The sequence below is a fragment of the Anabrus simplex genome, chromosome 14 (genome assembly GCF_040414725.1).
Source record: "Anabrus simplex isolate iqAnaSimp1 chromosome 14, ASM4041472v1, whole genome shotgun sequence".
NCBI classification, from domain to species: domain Eukaryota; kingdom Metazoa; phylum Arthropoda; class Insecta; order Orthoptera; family Tettigoniidae; genus Anabrus; species Anabrus simplex.
In genome coordinates, this window is record NC_090278.1 from 99681701 (window position 1) to 99703271 (window position 21571).

Here is a 21571-nt window from a genome sequence, read left to right on the forward strand (position 1 = left end):
GTGTCACTAGGGCAAATATGGGCAGTGCGATTGTAGGTAATATGGGCATCGTCAAATTACATTGTATTTACGTGATGCGCTCTGAATGAGACTTATTATTCTTTATTTTTACAGCAATCTTGACCTTTTTATGCTAGTCAGTTAATATTGTTAGTGTAGCTGTTTCAAAGAAACGACTTTATTTGTGCAGATGATGATGATGATGATGATGATGATGCAACATTGGAATGAACGAGCGGGTTTGCGCTAGAAATGGGATAAAGAGGATATGTCGCGTGGTGTAAGAAATGGCGATTGTAACCACTTTCAAATATCTAGAACTTATGATGTGCCATTTTTGAGGAAATTAGCCCAGTTCCAGAACTGAAGATGACAACTAGTGACCGGGAAAGGCGTAAGTGTCCTGCGAGAGAACTTACTAGTGAAAAAAGTCTGGCTTCAGTGCAGAAAAGAGCTTGGCATATCGCGGGAGCCAGTAGAGGAGGTTTAGCGGCAAAAATAAAGCCATAAGAAGTAACACAGTTCACTGCATTTGTCCTCTGTGCAAGGGGAATTTTTATGATTAAGATGACGGGCAGAAGTGGGCTGAGTGTTGTGGTTCATGTGCTAAGTGCTTCCACGAGGACTGCGTAGAGATGGAAGGTGATTCTTTCTATTGTGACGAGTGTAGTTAATAAAACTTTGTCAATATTTATGACTCAGAATGCTCTCATGTGACTAGTTTTGTTAGATTAATCCTTTTTCTTATTATATGACACAATTTGGGCCAGTTTTATGTTATTTACATTTTTTAGTTCAGTACAAGTGATTCCTAGTTGATAACTTAATAATGGTGTTTGTTCCACGTCCTTGGTAGCATTTGTTCATGATCAGTGTTTAATTATAATATATATTTACCCTTTTTCAATACAACCGCCTTGTTATAACACAAAATGAATGTAATCATGTCTGCAACTCTAATTATCATGTAATAACTTGGCAGTTGCAGGCTTTAGTGCACTGCACGTAAATCACTATGGATTGGAGGCTTTATTAGAATGGAAATGGTTGTAAGTTTTCAAGAATTTTTTACCGCGAAAACGGAAGTTGTTTTAGTGCTCCTTTTTTTAGATACATCTTTTGGTGCCCATATTTGCCAAACTTACCCTACCTCGTATTCGTATGGTACATTCTTTTACCAACAACCTCACATTAAGATGAACAATTAAAAGATCTACAACAACTTCTACTGAAACCCACAGACCTGTCGCTCAAACGGAGCTTCAGCGATGTTCGCTTTGGGCACTGTAACACCTGTTGGAGAAGTCGTCCGTGGTGATGGTTCTTGGGCGACATAAGTCAGACCTCGTATGTCCCTCCTAAAATCGCTCCTCGCACTGTTCTTTAAGCAAAGTCGCCCCACTCCGTATGACCGCACATAACGTTCCTCCTCCTCTGTTGTGGGAAACTAAACACAATACTAAATTCGCGATATGTCACACTGTTAGGCCAACAGCTCAGTATATATGAAAATCCACAGCCTGTTTCCAGTCATTTGACCGGACCAGGAATGGAATGAATGAAGCCTCCATCTAGCGGCGAGGATGGGGATTGTGCTGGCTACCGAGGCCTGTTGCATTCCACTGGGGTAATGATTAATGAAATGAAATGATATCGGAGAGTATTGCTGGAATGAAAGATGACAGGGAAAAGCGGAGTACCCGGAGAAAAATCTGTCCCGCCTCCGCTTTGTCCAGCACAAATCTCACATGGAGTGACCGGGATTTGAACCACGGAACCCAGCGGTGAGAGGCCGGCGCGCTGCCGCCTGAGCCACGGAGGCTCCCCCAGTATATACAGTATATATAAAATAAATATTTCTTTGTTAGGGAAACATGGACAACATAGCGTAGTTTCCTCGAGGCAAGAAAGTAGAAATGTTTTGTGCTATCCCACGAAATAACTGCTGTCTCTACATAGAGGTAGGTAATTATAGAAAAACGAGAATGATTTTGTACAGAGTAAATCCATATTTCTTATATTGCTTGAGTGAGCGAAGTAACACTTACCCTAACGAGGTCAGTAAGCAATGACAGTCTGAAGGACCAGTCCAGTTTGATCTCGTCCTGGACCAGGACATCCTCCAGAGAGCCTCGGCTGCACCACTCGAATACCAGGGCTGGTCTTGCAGGGTCCGTCAGGCATCCAATGAGCGGGTTCATGTTTTCGTGTCGCAGACCGTGGAGCTGAAACATATTCCTGAATATAAGACAACTTTCCTGTATTGGTGTTGAATGCACGTACGTACAAATGTAAGAACATCAATCAGAATTCGTCATCTATACAGGTTTATTTCCTACAACTGGAGTTCTTCACGTTTCTCTGTAATAATCTGTTAAACTCAGTGACGGTTATTTTATAGCTCCGAAGAATGCTCGGATGATAAGAAACAACGCCTACTTAACATCACTTTTTGTTTGTTCTTGTAACTGTCAACTGGACTTAAAAACACTGGACCATATTTTCCATTTAATATCGTGCTTGTCCCTGACGGGACACTTTTTCGGCGCACAAAATCGGGGCAATCCCGAATTTTCGGGACGTCCGCAATTTCTTGATGGATGCTATATTTTTAGTGTGTCTCTTGGCACACGCCATTGCTTCCACAAGTCTCAATCTTATAACCCCTGTCGGTGGGAGCAGTAGAATAACACCCGTGGTAACCCCTGCATGTCGTAAGAGGAGACTAAAAGTGGCCCCAGGGGCTCTCAACTTGGGAGTGTGGATTGGCGACCACGGGGCCCTTAGCTGAGTCCTAGCATTGCTTCCACTTACTCGTGCCACGCTGCTCACTTTCATCTATCCTGTCCGACCTCTCTTGGTCAACTCTTGTTTTCTTCCGACCCCGACGGTATTAGAATATTCGAGGCGTAGGGAGTCTTTCATTTTCCCGCCCTTCATGACTCTTGATTTTGTTTGGTCGATATCTTCATTTTTCGAAGTGGCCCATCCCTTCCATTTTTTATCTCTGATTAGTGTAATATAGAGAACGGTTGTCTAGTTGTAGTTCCTCGTAAAACAGTAATCACCACCACCTTCCAGCTTTTTAATACTCTGAATCATGTTAAGTTTTGTATTTCTCAAGTTGTTCTTATATCTTTTTTAAATGTTTAAAATGTTTTTCGTTGCTCTTAACTTCACTAATTGTTTAAATTTGTATAACTTAACAAATTTTTCTAGTTCTTTGCAAAGTATTTGTTTTTAAATCAACATTCACGGTATTGTGTATTCTTTATCTTCGGACAACCTCCAGGTGGACGAAGAATTTGTAATAAAATGTGTATAAGCTATTCATTATAAGCGAATGAGTGATTGTGGCGGTAGGAAGAGGAGCAATGTGGTCTGGCTTGGGATATACACACTTGTGGATTCGAAATATCTGTTGTAAGTTGCGACAGAGAGCAATTCTGAAGTTATGTGGCTGCCAGGGTGAAGGGATGACGAGTCAGTGACTACTTTTGTTTAGCGTGATTCTTTTTCCTCGCAGCTGATCTCCGTAAAGATGATACAATCGAAATGATGCAGGTCAACTCTTGACCATGATCATGATGGTAGGGCGGAGTCTGGAGGTGGTTATGCTGGTAGAGGAGGAGATGTGGTGGGGTAGGGGATATCTCTATATAAGTTACTAAACTTTCCAGTGGTGTGAAAGTGAAATACGGTGTTGCTATTTTTGCACTCGTAAGGTAATTCTATACTAATAAGCACTCTAAGGTAATTCTATACCAATAAAGTGTAATTCTAGGGTGCAGTTATGTTTATGGTAATAATGAAAAATTGGAAGCTTTGAAGATGGACAAAGACATTGCTTGTTAAGGTGTTATTTTACTGCAAATGCAAAATTAAACTACGCCAGTCTTATTTGCAGTTCACTTGTAACAGTTTTGTTGAGGGTTCACATTCAACGCAGTCCTGAACATCATGCTCTTCGTCAATTTTTGGCTGAATGCTGTGGTAATTGTTTGTTGAAAAACACGCATTTGACGATGGTATCTAGCACTTTTCCGATAAAAAAATGATCATGAGGCATTTGACATCAGAAGATATCACCTCTGACCCCAAGTTAACGAGTTCGATCCCGTCTCAGTCCGGTGCCACTTTGCAACTACTGCGAGACAAAATACCACCACCTCGCAATCTCTCGAAAGCATAAAAACTAGTTAGTGTGATGTAAAACTTATTAATATCACTGTTGTTGATGTTATTTGGGTCATCAGTCGATAGAGTGGTTTGATGCAGCTTTCCATGCCACCCTATCATGTACTAATCTTTTAATTTTTACATAACTGCTACATCTGCTTGTCATATGCATACCTTGGTCTAACCCGACCGTTCTTACCGCCTACACTTCCCTCAAGTCCTGGCTGTCTTTAAGATGTCTGTCTCTTCTTCCGCTCAAATTTCGCCAAATAGATCTCTTACCAATTCGTTTTAGTATCTCTTCGTTCGTGATTCGATCTATCCATCTCACCTTCAGCATTCTTCTGTGACACCACATGCACAGGCAAGGTCTTCCTTGCTTGTGCCCCTTACTTTGCCATCGTCAGTTATTTTACTACCTAAATAACAATATTTGATGCACGTTTGATTTTCAAACTAAATACAACCAGTGATAAATACGCAAACATTCCATTTATTAAAGAATATACATCCGTGCTCTCATATTTATTTCTACCATTCTTATTTTTTCTTTTTTACTCCCTGCCTCCTTGATCTCGCGAAATGATCAGTTCTATGAGTTTATATATTTTCTTTCATAAGACAAATATGCTACATATTCATCTACTTCCTTTAAAGACTTAATTTCCTAATCTGCACTCCATTACCGGTACTTGTGTTTTGGATTTCTTTATTTCCATCTTGTACTTCTTCCCCAAGGCTGTCTGTACTATCTAACAGTTTCACTACATCATCTGCAGACTGAGGTGAAATCCCAATATTATCGGCAAATCTCAGGATTTTCATTTCGTCTGCTTGGATTGGGATTCCTTTCCAAATTCCTCTCTGATTTCCTTTATCGCCGATTCTATATGAGCACTGAAAAGGAGTCAGAGCAAACTGCAGCCTTGACTCATTTCTCTCTGGATTGCTTCTTTTTCACAGCCTTCGATTCTTATCACTGCAGACTGATTTTTTTGTACCGATTGTAGGTAATACATCTTTCTCTGTATCTGATCCCGATCATCTCCCGAATCTCTGTTATTATTATTATTATTATTATTATTATTATTATTATTATTATTATTATTATTGGTTTAAGCACACCCAAACAATATAAATATTTTTCACTGCTAAATTATAGGAATTATTCCTCTACAATGTAGGCCTACTATACTTTCAACTTGCGTACAGAAAATAATACTTTCACCTATTCTTCAGTATCTTCACGATACTAAAGCACTACATAGATACTGTTAATAGGATTGAAAATAATCTGAAGTTATTTTAAATATTCAGATATTAAAAGAAAATCGAGGAACGCTGGTGATATGTGACGTACGGAAATGAAGATTGAACGTTTGGTTAGCTGCTAACCGGGGTCCGTTGGTGCGTACTGTACCATGTCCTCGACGGTCGGAGGCGGAAGCGATGAACGGTTGGGCGTGGTGGTGCAGTGATCGCCATGGCATTGACATTGCTTTACAACGCTCTCTATGTGCAGTACTGTTATCTCGCTCCTCGAAGGTCGTGCAGCACTAGCGCTCTCTCTAGCAGGCTGCCATCTGCCCAGCCTTCAGTTCAATAGCAGCGTTTTGTGAGCTAATTTATCAGACAGTGTAACTCTGGAATGATTGACTTATGCATCTTTCGGCGTAAAATAATGTATTCTAACTGATTTCTACAGACATATTACACGTTAGGCATTATTATTGATGTAAGGAAACGTTGTATTATGAACTATACATTACTTATATACGCTAGAACTACTTTATAACGTAAGTTTTGCCCGCTTGCTAATGTTGTCAGTTGGGTACAAACTTACCCATAAGGAGATGATGAATGTGTGATATGAATTATCTGATTCATTGACCACGCACTATCGGGTTTTACTATCGCAGCCCGTAGTGAATACTGATCCTGCTGGCAACACTATTAAATTTATTAAACAAAAACTAAACAAAATATCCCTGCAGTGTCCATTCGATTCTCGGAATATTTTAAGTAGGGATCTATCCAATCACTTAATTTCCCTTCCCTACCATTCGTCAGTTTGAGTCGTATCACTTTGTAATACGTAAATTTAATACTAGATAGTATTTGCTTAGATCTAGTGATGGGCTAGCGACGGAATCGAGTAATGTGCTCTTAGAATCGGTATACTCGAGTCCAAGCATACTAGTGTCGCTATCTGTGGACATGTCTTAGAACTATAATCTGTTGTACTGGATTGCACGGCATTCAGGGTCACTCACAGAACATTTTTTGATGTGGATTGCACTATGTTTGCTGCTGATGATTGGTTTTATTGAGTCATCGGTCGTCAATAATTTGATTGTTACGATAATTATTATCATCATAGGCAAAATATTTATGACTTACTAACAAACCGTCAACTTGAAAGATAGAAAAGTAGGACCGAAGATGAGCGTGGGATAGGAACACTTTCCACACTGTGGTGGGGACCTTTTCTAATGTCGGTAACGGGAGCGTTCTAATATTATTATTATTATTATTATTATTATTATTATTATTATTATGCAGCCTGGAAGTAGCCACCAGGGATTTTTTGATAGCTATGAAATATTATTCCCGCGACGTCCTTGTAGGAAAACGTGTAATAATATTGTGTGAAATAATGACAATATTACAGCCAGAGAATTTATTGCAAAGATACATGTGTAGGGCGTTCAGAAACATACATGTGCTGTAGTATCACTTATTGTTATTGTCAAACTCGTTGGCTGAATGGTCAGAGTACTAGCCTTCGGATCAGTGGGTTCGATTGCCGGCCGGTTCGGGGATTTTAATCACTTCTGATTAATTCCCCTGGCTCGGGGACTGGGTGTTTGTGTCCGTCCCAACACTCTCCTCTTCATATTCACACAACACACTACACTACAAATCACCACAGAAACACGCAGTTCGGTTAAGGGCGCGCGGCTGTGAGCTTGCATCCGGGAGATAGTGGATTCGAATCCCACTGTCGGCAGCCCTGAAGATGGCTTTCCGTGAGTTCCCATTTTCACACCAGGCAAATGCCAGGGCTATACCTTAATTAGGCCCACAGCCGCTTCCTTCCACTTCCTAGGCCTTTCCTATACCATCGTCGCCGTAAGACCTATCTGTGTCGGTGCGACGTAAAGCCAAAAAGAAAGTATTGCTCACATCCCGCCGCTATTCTTCGACCTTCGCTCAACTTCTAAAGACTACACTCGGTTTTGTTCCTTTGTACAGTCATGTGTTGCAATGAAAAACGTCAAAACGGAGGGTGTATTTTGTTAATTGCGTTCATTGTTTAGCTAGAACAGAATGACGTTCTGTCTGATAATTTGTTTCGTGTACGTTCATCACATTCCGGACGCCTAATCTTAATACCCTACATTATATCTGCCGAAAGTATGATGTGAGTATAAACTATTCACCTGTCCCCTCGGACGATTGTAGGCATACCGTGACAGTGAAAAAAAATGAAATGGCGTATGGCTTTTAGTGCCGGGAGATCCCAAGACGGATTATGATGGTTAAAATTCCCGACCCTGCCGGGAATCGAACCCGGGACCCCTGTGACCAAAGGCCAACGCTGGAACCATTTAGCCATGGAGGCGGACACCGTGACAGTGATTTTAAATAATAATAATAATAATAATAATAATAATAATAATAATAATAATAATAATAATAATAATAATAATAATGTTATGAGTTAAATCCCTTCCTTTTTCTCTCTGATTAGTGTTATATAGAGGATGGTTGCCTAGTTGTATTTCCTCTTTAAACAATAATCACCACCACCACTTTTACGTCCAACTACGTACATTTTTATGGTTTTCGGAGATGTCGAGGTGCCGGAATTTAGTCACCCAGGAGTTCTTTCATGGGCCAGCAATTCTACCGCCACGAGGCTGACGTATCTGAGCACCTTCAAATACCACCGGACTAAACCAGTATCGAACCTGCCAAGTTGGGCTGAAGGCCAGAGAAGCTATGCTATCATTATTAGAATAGGGCCTATAGGGCCTATAGTGGAGTGGGTGAGAGACGCCATGAACGGATATTTTCATACTTTATTATGCGTATATAGTTGTAGTATTATCTTTCGCAAGTCATCATCAAATTCAGATTATTTATTTTGCTCACTCGTTAAGAATATTTATATCGTACTGGTCCATCGCAATCCCATAAAACCTCGGCGACCACTTGTACATATGCTCCATCCATCCAAGAGCGGGCGAGAGAGCGAACGTGTGACGTCATGCTGACATCGAGTCTTCGCAAGCGAAACAAGCCCGAGCCTGGACTCGAAAGAGTCGAATACCGCGATTCCAGGCAGCACTCGCGCACATCACTACTTAGATCTGCAACTTTTTTGTTTGTTTGTACAATTAGCTTTACGTCGGACTGACAGGTCTTATGGCGACGATGGGAGGGGAAAGGAAGCGGCCGTGGACTTAGTGAAGGTACAGCCCCAGCATTTGTCTGGTGTAAAAATGGGAAACCACGGACAGTCGTCTTCAGCGCTGCCAACAATGGAGTTCGAACTCACTATCTCTCCTCCTTGAAAGACGAATCTAATGGAAACGTCCTGTTAATAACGAATGTTCCTGAATACCTGACTAATATTACAATCTACAGGAGTCATATTTCATAAGTGAATTTATGACAATGTTGTTCAGTTGGTTTTTGAAGGAAGTGTAGGTGGTAAGAACGGTAGAGGTAGACCAATTATGAGTATGACAAGCAGATGTAGGATGCAATTGTTACGTAGGGTAGGGTGGCATGGGAAGCTGCATCAAACCAATCTATGGACTGATGACTCAAACAAACATTGGTCAACTCATTTTGACATATAAACATTTTTACGCTGTTGCAAGACGGAAAACGCTCCTTGAAGTTGAAATGCAGCCAGCTGGCCGAGACCGAGCACTTTCCTGTCGCGAAATGCAGCCAGTGGTTTCACTAGGTCTACATTCAGCTGGTCCTGACAACAGTTTTCTGCGGTTATTCATTATCCTGTACTAAGGGCCGCGGCCGCTACACACACATCTCCTTGACCCTGCCCCCGCAAGCGGGTGGGTGTGCTAAAATAGCATCCCCTGGTAAAAGGAGCCCCACGGACTCTCAGTTGGGGAGCGTTTCTTGGGAACCACGGGGCTTTAGCTGAGTCCTGGCATCCACTTATTTGTTCCAGGCTCCTCACTTTCATGTATCCTATCTGACCTCGCTTGTTCTTTTCCGACCGCGACGGTATTACAGCATTCGAGGCCTAAGAGTGTTTCATTTTCGTGGCCTACACCTTAGGCCCGTCTCCTTGGGGATGAGGTGAGATGGCACGTTTTTACGGTCGGATGCCCTTTCTGACGCCAACTGCAGCTGAGGAGTTAACGAAGGTGGATGGAATCGCCTATGAATAGTAAGTGGAAATGGGAAACCATCCTCAGGTCAGCTGGCAGTAATGCTCCCACTTCGCTCGGTTCAAGTAACTTATGGGTTTGATCTAAACAAATATGCCCATCTTCACGATTCCCTTGAATGTGTTTGTAGGCATTTATTGTCCAGCTGTCGCGAAGGAGGCATCAGTATCTCCCACTAAATATTTCTTTAAAGTTTCATTTCTCGTCCTCATTCCATAATATTCTAGTTTCCTTATATTCCCGTCGACCACTCTTCCATTCTCAAGTACAAACATTTCTTCGCTGGAATAGACTTTCAGGTGATGTCAGAACTGTATGACTGCTTGTGAACATCACTCACTGCTGACGGGGGATTGTTGAAATGACTTGTTAATTTCACAATAATTCTTGCCAGTACTTTATATTATCACATATTGTTTGAAATAATTGCGTACATGTGTATGATATTTCGCTTTTAATTCGTGTGCATAGAATTTAAGTCATCACAGTTTCCCGCCATACTTGTTTCATGACGTATTATGTAGAGGCCTGGTTTCTCATTACTTTTGCACATAGTTCGTTATTTGACATACATTGCTAGCTTTAGTTATTATGTATTTTTCTAGCTTATTATCTTGTTAACTATACTTGTATATTTCTTTATTATATCGTAATTACGTAAGAGAGGGCCACGACCGCTAACTTCGCCACTGCATAATAAATACATATTTCATTAAAGAGACGTTTTTCGCACTACAGTGTTCGCGAATGTTCAGTATTTCCATTTTTGCCGTATACTTGTAGACGATAGTGATACGACGCGCTACGCACCGCACGGCGATGTTAGTAGCTGGGCAGCACCTCTTTAATCACTGACCTCGCACGTCAAACTAGTATCACCTGTAGGTTAATGGATCTATCAGTATTTCAAGTTTCCTTCTGTAAAAAAGATCGATAAATGATTATTATAGAACATTTCTGCAGTTAATGGGATAAATGACAAATAAAGTGTTTATTGGAGCTCTTTGCTCATACATCATCACCAAATAAAGTAATGCAGTGTCAACTCACCGTAACAAGCACGTCCATGGCTTTACTCTTGAGCTCGAAGGTGCCTTGAGCGGGTAGCTCCTTCAGCTGGACCAGGTCACCCTGCAACAAGGAGCACCGATCGGCGTCGTTATCGTGTGACGACTGGCGATCTTGGTCGATCATTTCAGGTGGTACAGGAAGGGGGCCGAGCATTTATTTATTCATAAGTTAAGATTAAAAGACGTGAAATGAGCTAGAATGATTGGAAACAATGGCAGAAATGACGCGCTGGCCTCGCTGCTGCCGGTAATGTGAGGTGAATGGACGGTAAGAGGAGTCATACTTACGTTGTATCTGGCCTTGTGGTCCACCAGGATGTTCCTCGCCAAGCTCGACGTACTGCCCGCACTCTTCACCATCTGGTGGGAGCGCAGGGACCCTACCGATCCCTTCAGTAGGTCGGGTTTGTCGACCTCGGGACCGCCGAACTCCTGGAGCTGCTGCAGCCAGCAACACAACATCGTCTCGATCCCCTCGTCCACCTGCAGACAAGGTCGTAACTCATCTCATATTAAACAACAGAATTGTAATAAACCACTTTCAGTCTGGCATTCGTCAGAACTGGAACCGTGCTCAGCTTGCACGTTATCCCTTGTCTTTCCCTCTGTAACAGAGGATGCTTGCCCCAACAGATATTATCGTGTGTAGAGCTCTACGCCTCTGCTGTCCTGAGAATAATTTTCCGTGGTTTTCAATTTACCTGTACCAGGATAGTTCCTGTCCTCACCTGAGAGAGGCCTGCCGTATCCCTTGAGGGTCCAGTAATATTGTGTAAGAGTGAACACGTACCCTGAGACTGTCCTGCACGTGCGGGAACACGAAGTCAGACGGGGTGAGCAGGATCTTGTAGGGCCCCTTGGACATGCGCTTCTTGAGCAGCTGCTTCCTGTAACAGACAGCAGTCAGTGTCCGTGTTTCGGGGATCGAACACACACACATTCTAGTTCGAGCAGCACGTACCTGGCGAGCGCGCCCACCACGATGACGGCCGTGGCGAACAGGGCCGACGAGATGACGATAGCGACGATGTGAGCCCCGCGCAGCAGTAGCTCGCTGCTACCTGAACAGTTTACAACAGGCCTGGGGTAAATACACTCATGTTACATGTTGACGCAAGTGTAATAAACTGACATAACTTGAAAGCAACCCATGGCTAGATAATACAAGTATCGAGCTCGAATGATTATTATTGTTACTATTACTATCATATTGATTATTATTATTATTATTATTATTATTATTATTATTATTATTATTATTATTATGACTTGTGAGGTATGGCTATGAAGTGTTTACATCCATTTAGTATTATTATTATTCACATGTCTACGGACGATACGATCGTATTATTTGTGAGGTTATGTCATGAAACATGTGCTGTATAAATATATTTATGAGTTTAGTTAATGTAAGAACCTGTAATTAATAGTATATAGTATATGATGTACAATCCACAGTAACATTGTGCAACACACTGTAACATCCAGAATAACATATCTTTGTCACTAGATGGTTTTAGAATGTTCTTTTACATTATAATTAGGCTCTAGGCACTTTATAATTTACGAGAAGGCATATTATGACATATCCTTCTAGAGGCCTGGCCAGGCAACCTATATAAAGGGACAGTCTCGATGGTGAAGGGAATTATTGTTTAACAGGAGTTGTTTTTGTGTGTGAACACGTGTTGTGTGTGCCCGACATGCTAATGTGGCAGTCGCAGTCTTGTGATGTTTTCGTAGTGATGTTTTGTTTGTGACGGCACTTGATTAGGTTATGTGTAACGTGTGTTTAATGTGAAGATAAGTTGAAAATAAATTAATGTACGCAATTGACAGCATTTTGTGTGCGTCTTTGTGGATACATTAATGTTCATTAGTATGTTCAGCAGAACAGTAACCTAGGTTCATTCAGCATGTGTCCTGTTGCCTAGTAGGCACTGATAACTTGTTCCATGAGTGATGGCATCGCGTTCTGGGGTATAGCCATCCATGTTGTGTTCACCTGGTTCCACAGTTCATCTTTGGTGGCCGGCATTGGGTCTCAGCGCCGCACTAGGCCGTTTCACCATATCTCACACATTTTCGATTGGTGACAAGTCCGGTGATCGGGCGGGCCAGGGCAACAGTCTGATATCCTGTGACAACAAGAAAGCACGTGTTCGTGCAGCAATATGTGGTTGCTCATTGTCCTGCTGAAATATAGCGTCTGGCGTGTCGAGCAGAAAAGGCATGGCTACGGGTCGCAGGGTGTCATTCACGTAGGTCGAACTGGTCACCGTGACCTGGACACGTACCAACTGTGATTTGTGGTTGTACCCAATAGCACCCTACACCATAACTCCTTGAGTTGGCGCTGTATGTCTTCTGCGAATGCAGTCAATGTGATGCCTCTCCCGTGTCTGCGGCGAACCAAAATACGGCCATCATTTTCAGGTAAATAGAACCTGGATTCGTCCGAAAACACTATCTGCTCCGATTCCTGTCCCCACTGACGTCATTCCATACACCATTGCAGTCTAGCATATTTATGCACACTAGTCAAACGTAGGCGGGGAAGTGGACGACGCGCCGGTAACCCAGACGGTAATAAACGGCGACGGGCTGACGCTCCTGATAGTGTACGATGTATTCCACTGTTGCGCCAGAGCCGAGGAGGACGCAGATCTGTTCTGCAATGCCATTCGGATGAGGTGTCGATCTTCTCGGGGGCTGGTCTGAGTGGTGCAACCAGATCCATCTCATCGTGTTCTACGGCCTTCTGCGAACCATTCTTTACCCTAGGGTTTGGAAAACCGGAAGAGTCAGTTGTTCCGCAACATTGGGAGCTTGAGGTCGAGTGTTTCGGTACAGTGTGCCGGCACACGGGACAGTAACTGCGCAATAGAGAGAACTGCGTGAGGCAACATGACATGCTCCGCGTCAGGGGGAAAGTGCTGCTGTACCGAACGTGCTGTGTGCAGTTATGTAGTTACGACCAGCATAAAGCTGCACGGAACGTGAAGGAACAGTCGGAACACTGACATTCATGCCCAGTAATCACGTTTAAAGGCTGCTTTTAGGTTAACATGTTTTCGGTCGATATGAAATACAACATAACACGGTTACAATGAGAGTACATGTGTTTAAAAGTAACTAATACAGGGATATTTTCACCAGTTGAATTATCAGCCGTATTGTGAGTAATTACGGCCAGGATAAAACACCACGGCGCGTAAAAAAGCAGTCGGAACTTTGAAATACGCACCCAAAATCATGTCTAAATGTTGCTTTTAGGATAAGAATGTTTTCGTTCATTCTGAAATACACCTGTCACAATTACACTGGCAGTAGTTGTGTTTACAAATGTCAAATGTTATTTCAACCAATTAAAAATATACTCGCACAGTTGAAGAAACATTCGTCAATACTCTTTACGTACACAATATACAAGCGGAACAAGAAAAGAAAATTAACCCATACAAGCAAAACACGAAGATAAAAACTAAACACTACATACAAGTGGAACAGGAGATTAAAAGTAAAACTATACAAGCAGAACATGAAAATAAAACTTAAACACAATATACAAGCAGAGCACGAAAATAAAAATTGTGGGATGTTTAAGTTTGAAATGTCTTGTCATTGTGCCGGTTGAAGATTCCTTTGCAGACAAAACAGAAGAACATAAATTGCACTTCACTCTGTCCGGTTTTATTCTAATAAAAAAGTCCTAAACAGAACTCCGAAGCGACATTATGCGTACGGCTATATTACTAGGTTCAATGTAAACATTCGTACAAAACAGTTGAAAACAAAACAGAACACATTACGTTATTCGCATGTACCGGAGGCCAGTTGCCGGTGCAACGGAACTCACAGAACCAAGAGGATGTGACAGAACACGGAACACGCCAGCACCACACAGCCGGTATCGAAGGCGAAGGGCAGAGCATAGTGGCGTTTCTGACGGGACAGCGAGTCACTATCAGGGTCTCACTCGAGAATGACACTCGATGTTCCGGAACAGCGGAACATAACCCTACTGTACACAGCCGTTGCACACGAGCAGCAATTTCTCGGATGGATGCATCACGTTCTCGAATGCCTTTCTGACCCACTCATTTGACGGTACGGTTCTCACGTACGTCTGCGAGGCATCCTGCACATGTGGTCAAGTCACACTGATCCATTACCTTCGGTTTATAGCGCCAAAGAGAGCCACAGTCGCTGATGGTGCGCCGAGATATCCATGTGGACCTTCAACCTGATAGCCACCATGGTTCAAATGCTAATCATTTCTTCAGAACATACTAATGCACAGGTCCTGTGAATATGAACTTCCTATCTCTAGTCTTTCAACGTGTTCTGTTTTTTATGAACATGTATAAAGAAGTATCCGCTATTCAGAAAAAAAGTGTTTTTTTCCACTTCGACACAAAGTTTTCGTCAACTGAACACGATTTTCCACAGACGCTTCGAAGAAAGATGTGCCTAGTCCGGAATTTATCAAACCTGTCCACGGATACTTTTAATTCGTGGTACTCTACACAGTTCTGTAGCAATTTTGAGTGTTTTTTACTCGCATGCATGTACTTACGAGTACGACATAACCATTTAAATGATGTCATATTTTAAGCCCGATGAATTGGGAAATGAGAGTTTAGCAGCAATATTATTTTCCATTTCCAGTCCACAATTTAAGGATGTCACTTTTTTTAAAATGTACCGTACCCTAACTGAAGTGTTGTTTTTCCAACAGCAAACCGCACGAGCATATCTCGAACACTTTCATGACTTCAACTTTCCTTTAAATCCACTCGTACGTGACACACAGCTGTCAAGGTACCACAAAGATTGTTTTATACACTTTAAAAATACTCTTGGTAGGAACATGAAACAATGTGCGCTAGTTCAAAATACTGTCCATTATGTTACGGAATTGCTGGAAATGCGTCAGACAAGAAGTTTTAAGTGCGTAGTTTTCTGAGTCCGGTATTAAGAATACTCGCTATTGATAAGTGGTATTACCGGGTACGATGCGCATTGGTATCACCCAAATATCACTGTAAAATTTGTCACAAATGGAACATAATAATTGCTTTTACACATATCAAGTGAAAAATCCCTGGCAAATTAAGAAATACCGTCGTTATTTGAGAAATATGAAAACATACTGAAGGCTTGTAGACAGGACTGGTTTATGACGTACTGCGCTGCTGGTGCCGTCTTTTGTTACTTTCTTCAGCTCCAGGGCCAGCACCGTGGAATGGGAGTGCACCATTAAAACCCATGAATTTCTGCCGATAAATTTATGCAGAGGTATGTCCATTACGGGAAGTTTCACTACATATATTGTAGATTTTCTTATTAAATGTGGTATTTTTGGTTTATCCCTAAGCAAAGGTATTCCGCAAGATATTATTAAGGGAATCATTTGATTAGGTTATGAAATAGAAGATCAAATAATATTTTAGTTCTTAGTTTACTCCTTGGCAAAGAGAGTACACGTCATGCAAGGTACAGAGTAGTAGTGTGCTAATTGTCTCTTACAGCGAAAACTGTAGTAAAAAGCGATCGATTTAAAACCCCACAAAGGCCTCCATTTCCGACCAATGGTCTGGTATTTTCTTGGTCTGAGCTCTTTCCCAGGGTTAGATCTACTGTAATGACTGTAATAGCGTACCTCGCTGCCAACGAGCTAGAATAACATAGAGAGGCGGAAGCGCTGCCTGGGTGAAGCTAATAGAACGGAAGTCCGCCATGTTTCCTGTGGTCACACAAGCAAGGGGGCATGGCCTTTAAATGACGAAAAGTGTAGAAAATACGAATTTTAGAATCACTGGGGGAGAATTAAAGACCGCTGCCGATAGCTTGAAGCATTAAAGCGAATACCGCCACTTCATCATATTGCGGCACGAGGCCTACATCACGATCAGTTGATTGTAGGGTAGTTCGAAATCATCGCACAGTGACATACGAATAGGCCTCGAAATCGAAACAAGAGCGTTACCCTGCTTAGCTGTTGTGGTTAAGCGTAAATTAGAATAAAAACGATGGACATAAATATTTATGACAGGAAGCCTTAAAATCATAGGGACCTACAATAGGTTACAACCTCATTCTGTTCATATTTTTAAAATTACTGCATCCTCATGATAGTGTGTTCCTTTCTTAATCTGCTTACCCTCCCGGGTTGGTTTTTCCCACGGACTCAGCGACGGATCCCACCTCTACCACCTCAAGGACAGTGTTCTGGAGCGTGAGACATTGGATCGGGAGATACAACTGTGAGGGAGGCCTGCACCTGCTATGCTGAACAGGGGCCTTGTGGGGGGGGGGGAGGAAGCGGCCGTGGCCTTAAGTTAGGTACCATCCCGGCATTTGCCTGGATGAGAAGTGGGAAACCACGGAAAATCACTTCGAGGATGGCTGTGATGGGAGTCCCCACTTCTACTCAGTTGACCTCCCCAGGCTGATAGAATCCCGTTCCAGCCCTCGTGCCCCTTTTCAAATTTTGTGGCGGAGCCGGGAATCGAACCCGGGCTTCCAGGGGTGGCAGCTGCTCACGCTAACCAGTACACCACAGAGGCGGCTCATGAATACTTTACCACAATAATCGTTTAGTGTAATTATTTATTATAATGTAGGGGGGATATCATGTTTCTCCCATTACCATATCATACTGGGATTACTAACTGAAAGGTAAGCTTGAAAGTTGTCCATTATGAAGAGTGGCATAGTTTTAAAAACCAAGGCAACAGACATCTACAATAAAGGCTGTATACATTTCAAAAATAGCAGTAAAATACTGTATTTACCATACTTAGTGTACGTTTGAACGAAATAAGTGTTTTTTGTGGTTACGTTTTCTTGGTGGTGGGCGCTCCATTTCCTTTATTTGTAAATGTGAATGAAAATTAAATAGAGCTGGAAATGTACAGAGCATAAGCAACTGAATTGAGTGGGATACCATTTATCTCTTTTCGCCCTCACAACGCATTGTTCCGTTAATTCCTTGTTCTTTACACGAAATCTGAAACAAAATTCGGCAAATAATTACCGTGGCTATCCGTACTTTCGCTAAGTAAACAATAAAATGGATGTAATTACAAACAGAAATTACAAAAAGGAATCTCGGCTATAATTCAGTAATACTTACTTAAAGTACGATATATCCCTGGTTTTATTACTCCGATTAGAACAACCATACGCTGAGCTTACGGCTGGCATTCTCGAAAGCGAGAATCCATATTTTCACTTCTTAAAACTTAGGGAATTAAATTGGCATGCACGATCTCCCTGTCACCTCAACATAATTATGCTCTCGCGCCAATTCGCTTTGTTTTGACAACCGTTAACATGGCTGCCCCTTACCAACTTGCTTCAAGCAGGGAGCGCTGATGACAGGCATACAGCCCCTCTATGTTATTCTAGCTCGTTGCTCGCTGCACACTGCTTGTCAGTTAGCCAGCGCAGGCCATGTTCCGGTACTCGGTGAAGTGGTGGTTGAGGACATACCTGGTAATGTAGGGGAATGGTGAACAACATTCATACAAGGATTGTAAAGATGTGGTCTGTTTTCAAAAGCAACCATATTGAAAATGTAAATGACATAAATACATTGATGTGAATGTTATTGAATGGCGTCCGACTCGTTGGCTGAATGGTCAGCGTACTGGCCTTCGGTCGGGTCGGGGATTTTAACCTTAATTGGTTAATTCCAATGGCTCGGGGGCTGGGAGTGTGTGGCGTATTCAACATTAGAAATTATCCTAGGTAGGGCCCTCATCTTCACAGACATGCAGGTCGCCTAATAGACCGTCTACTAGAAAAAGACCTGCACCAGGCCTCTTCGGAGGCCATACGCCATTATTATTATTATTATTATTATTATTATTATTATTATTATTATTATTATTATTATTATTATTGAATGGCATGCACGCATCGCCCTTTCTCTTCTATCTCGTGTGCGGTCACAAGTTTGGTTGCAAAGGCAGCAATACCAGGACACACACCAGTGCGCACCAGTTCATTTGAGAACAGCAAAGAGAATACAGATGGATCAGTTAACAAGTTCAAGGCACAACAATCGTTTCAGACGTTTCTCCACGTACCCAGTATGTGAACCGTCAGGACAAAGTATGTTCGAACATTAGTAATAATAATAACTCAGTAATCATAATACAGTAATAATTTTTTCCTATTTATTCTTATCTGATCCAGGTCTGGGTTCGCCATACACACACAGTTTTAAAGACAAGTGCATGCACAAACTTCAAACAAAACATCCTGGGATACTTAAAAGCAATGGTATACGTAATACAACATACTGATGATAATAGAAATGGCGCGTGGCCTCTGGTGCAGGTTTTTCGAACTGACGCCGTGTAGACGCCTGCGTGTCTGTCAAGACGGATCGCTACGTCTGATGAATTCTAATATTGACAAGTCTAGTCCCCATCCGTTCGGGAATCGAAGCCAGAACCCTTGGACTAAAGGCCAGCACCTGGTTGTAAGTTGCGGGATCTTGTAAGCAACATGTGTGAACGTCGGTTGTATTCACACAAACTTTGAAGCTATTTAAATACAGTTCGTTGAGAGAAATACTTTCATTCTATATTGACACTTCTTTAACCTTCTCTTGCTAATATATGTTAAATCTTATAATTTTAATTTGATTTTTATATTCTGTAATATGTAAGGTTTTTAAGTAGACCTACATATTGTAAGTTAGTGAAAGAGTAAGCCAGAATTAAAAATAATGCAATTGCTTTCATTTTGGCGCAAAACAGTAATTGTCTCTGATAGCGAGAGACATTTTGTGTGGAGCACTCTAGTGCCAGAAATGTAAATATGATGGACTCAGCTGAACAAAACAAAGTTGACATCAAAAGTGAAAGTGAGGCGATACACAAGAGGTCGGACCTGGGAGAATATTTAGCGGGAGCCCTGTCAGGCCTCATTTGGGCGAGTAATTGATTTGGCTGCAATCCAAACCACATTCAATAAACACTGACCGCACGCCTCATTGCTTGTTAGCCGGTCATTGTAGTAACCTTGCCGCTGGTGAACTCGATAACAGTTTGTGCATTTTTCAACTTACCAAAACTGGTAAGCAGTATTTTTATGTTTATAGGAAAGCATTTCATAGAAAGAAATATCTGCCTGAAATTACCGCAGTGGTCCAGCAAGTTTGTACGGGTTATGAATAAAGGATAGAGAAGTATTAGTAATTTGCAGCGGTACTCGGATTGTCGACTGTGTCCATTATACAGACGCTTTTTGTGTGTTTAGTCGAAGGCTGATGCATACTTGAGGAGTGTTGCGAGCACTGTGTCTCTCTAGAAAGCTTATCTTTGAATATTCTTTCTCAGTTACAGAGGTAAACAGTTCTTTAAGCGTTAAGGTTTTGGAGGCCTAGGGAGTCTTCCATTTTCGCGCCCCTCGTCACCTTTCGATTTCTATTTCTTTGGTCGGATCCCTTCCATTTTCTCTCTCTGGTTGATGTTAATATAGGATGGTTACTTCGTCTTAAAACAATAATCGCCAGCACACGAGTGAGGACTAATGAAATTCTCTTTCGCATGACACACGTGAGAGGGGGCAACTTGAGCGAGATGCACAAAGACCTATCAAATTCTAAATGAGATTTGTGTTTTGAGGCTCACTTCGTGTAGTGAGTGGATGCTGTGAGGAACGCGTGTTCTTAGGGTCGTTTTGACATTGAAAAATTGGTCGTCAGTAGTCCCAGTGACAACGTGCGCACTTAGTGCTTAGTTCGTGATTGCGAGCAGCAATATATGAATGCTACGATGATTTTAAGGACGCATTTCTTAGCCTATGAAAGGTAACATGCAACAATGAAGCAACGAGAAGAAATTAAAGTATTTGCCAACATATAAACATAGTCTAAAAAGCACGAAACGGGATGTAGTGCTGCATATCTAAACATAGTAACATTATCAGGTTAAATAAGATGTACTGTCTGCTGTGTACACTGCTTACTCGCCATGATCGTACGAGTTCGTTGCTGGTAAACATTTCTGGGTTCTACTCACCGCCCGTAGAGAGCAGCACACATCGGCCATCCTCCGTCTCCTCGCAGGTCACCTCGGGATCGTCATGTTTCTGTTTCATCCTGGTCCAGTCCTCGAGCAGCGGGTAAGCTGTGGCCACCACCCTGTCCAGCACAGTGCGCGAGCTGTTGTCCAGGTGTAGCTGCAGCAGTGGTCTCCACAAAGAGGCGTTGTTCTCCAGCCAGTCCAGCAGCACATAGCTGTAAGTGTGCGCAGTGCCGCAGAGCGCCGACAGCGCCTCTCGTAGCAACTCTCCCAGCTCGCCGCCACTCTGCCACAAACAAGTCGCAAGTAATCAAAGAGGAAAATTGTTTCTCTTTGTTTGGATTAGCAGAAATGGTCAAATAGCCCAGACCTTCGCCGAAGACTTGCGCAGCATTAAAAGGCGTGGATAACATTTTCATGTGTTTAGGCTACACGTGGTTGTGAAAGGTGGGCACTTTGACGAATTTGAGCTCTTGTTGGAGAAGGATATTCCGAATCCCTTGGACAGCCAAAAACACAAATGCATGGGACATTCAAATCTGTCTGTTCAGGTATTCGTTGCAAGTTACAGCACACATTATGAGACTATCTGATTTATTGAAAAGAGGGAGACGAGGGCATTGAGATGGATCGACTGCGTGAAATCTAACATGGACATGGATGGTTGAAGACCGAAGGCAGTCCATCCACGCACTGCCCACTTGTATTGCGTAAGCGTTGTGGGGAATAGAAATAATTCACCAAGGCTGATTGAGCGTACAGTCAGTCAGAATGCGATCTCGAAGTCTAGTTATCAATTCTAATATTTACATTCACGACGTGTATGGTATTCGGTACGGTTCGC

At 42.2% G+C, this 21571-nt stretch overlaps 1 protein-coding gene across 2 annotated transcripts in view; it reads right to left on the bottom strand.

Moving 5' to 3' along the window:
• Positions 1-21571, bottom strand: part of LOC136885430 (retinal guanylyl cyclase 2) — a 301136-nt gene that overhangs the window by 114378 nt on the left and 165187 nt on the right. For both annotated transcript variants that reach the window (XM_067157975.2, XM_067157974.2), the window contains exons 7-12: positions 20725-21013; positions 11643-11742; positions 11472-11568; positions 10970-11164; positions 10662-10742; positions 2049-2225 (exon numbers count right to left, since the gene is read on the bottom strand). In XM_067157975.2, coding sequence (XP_067014076.2) covers positions 2049-2225; positions 10662-10742; positions 10970-11164; positions 11472-11568; positions 11643-11742; positions 20725-21013 — 939 coding nt within the window. The remainder of the gene's footprint in view (positions 1-2048; positions 2226-10661; positions 10743-10969; positions 11165-11471; positions 11569-11642; positions 11743-20724; positions 21014-21571) is intronic.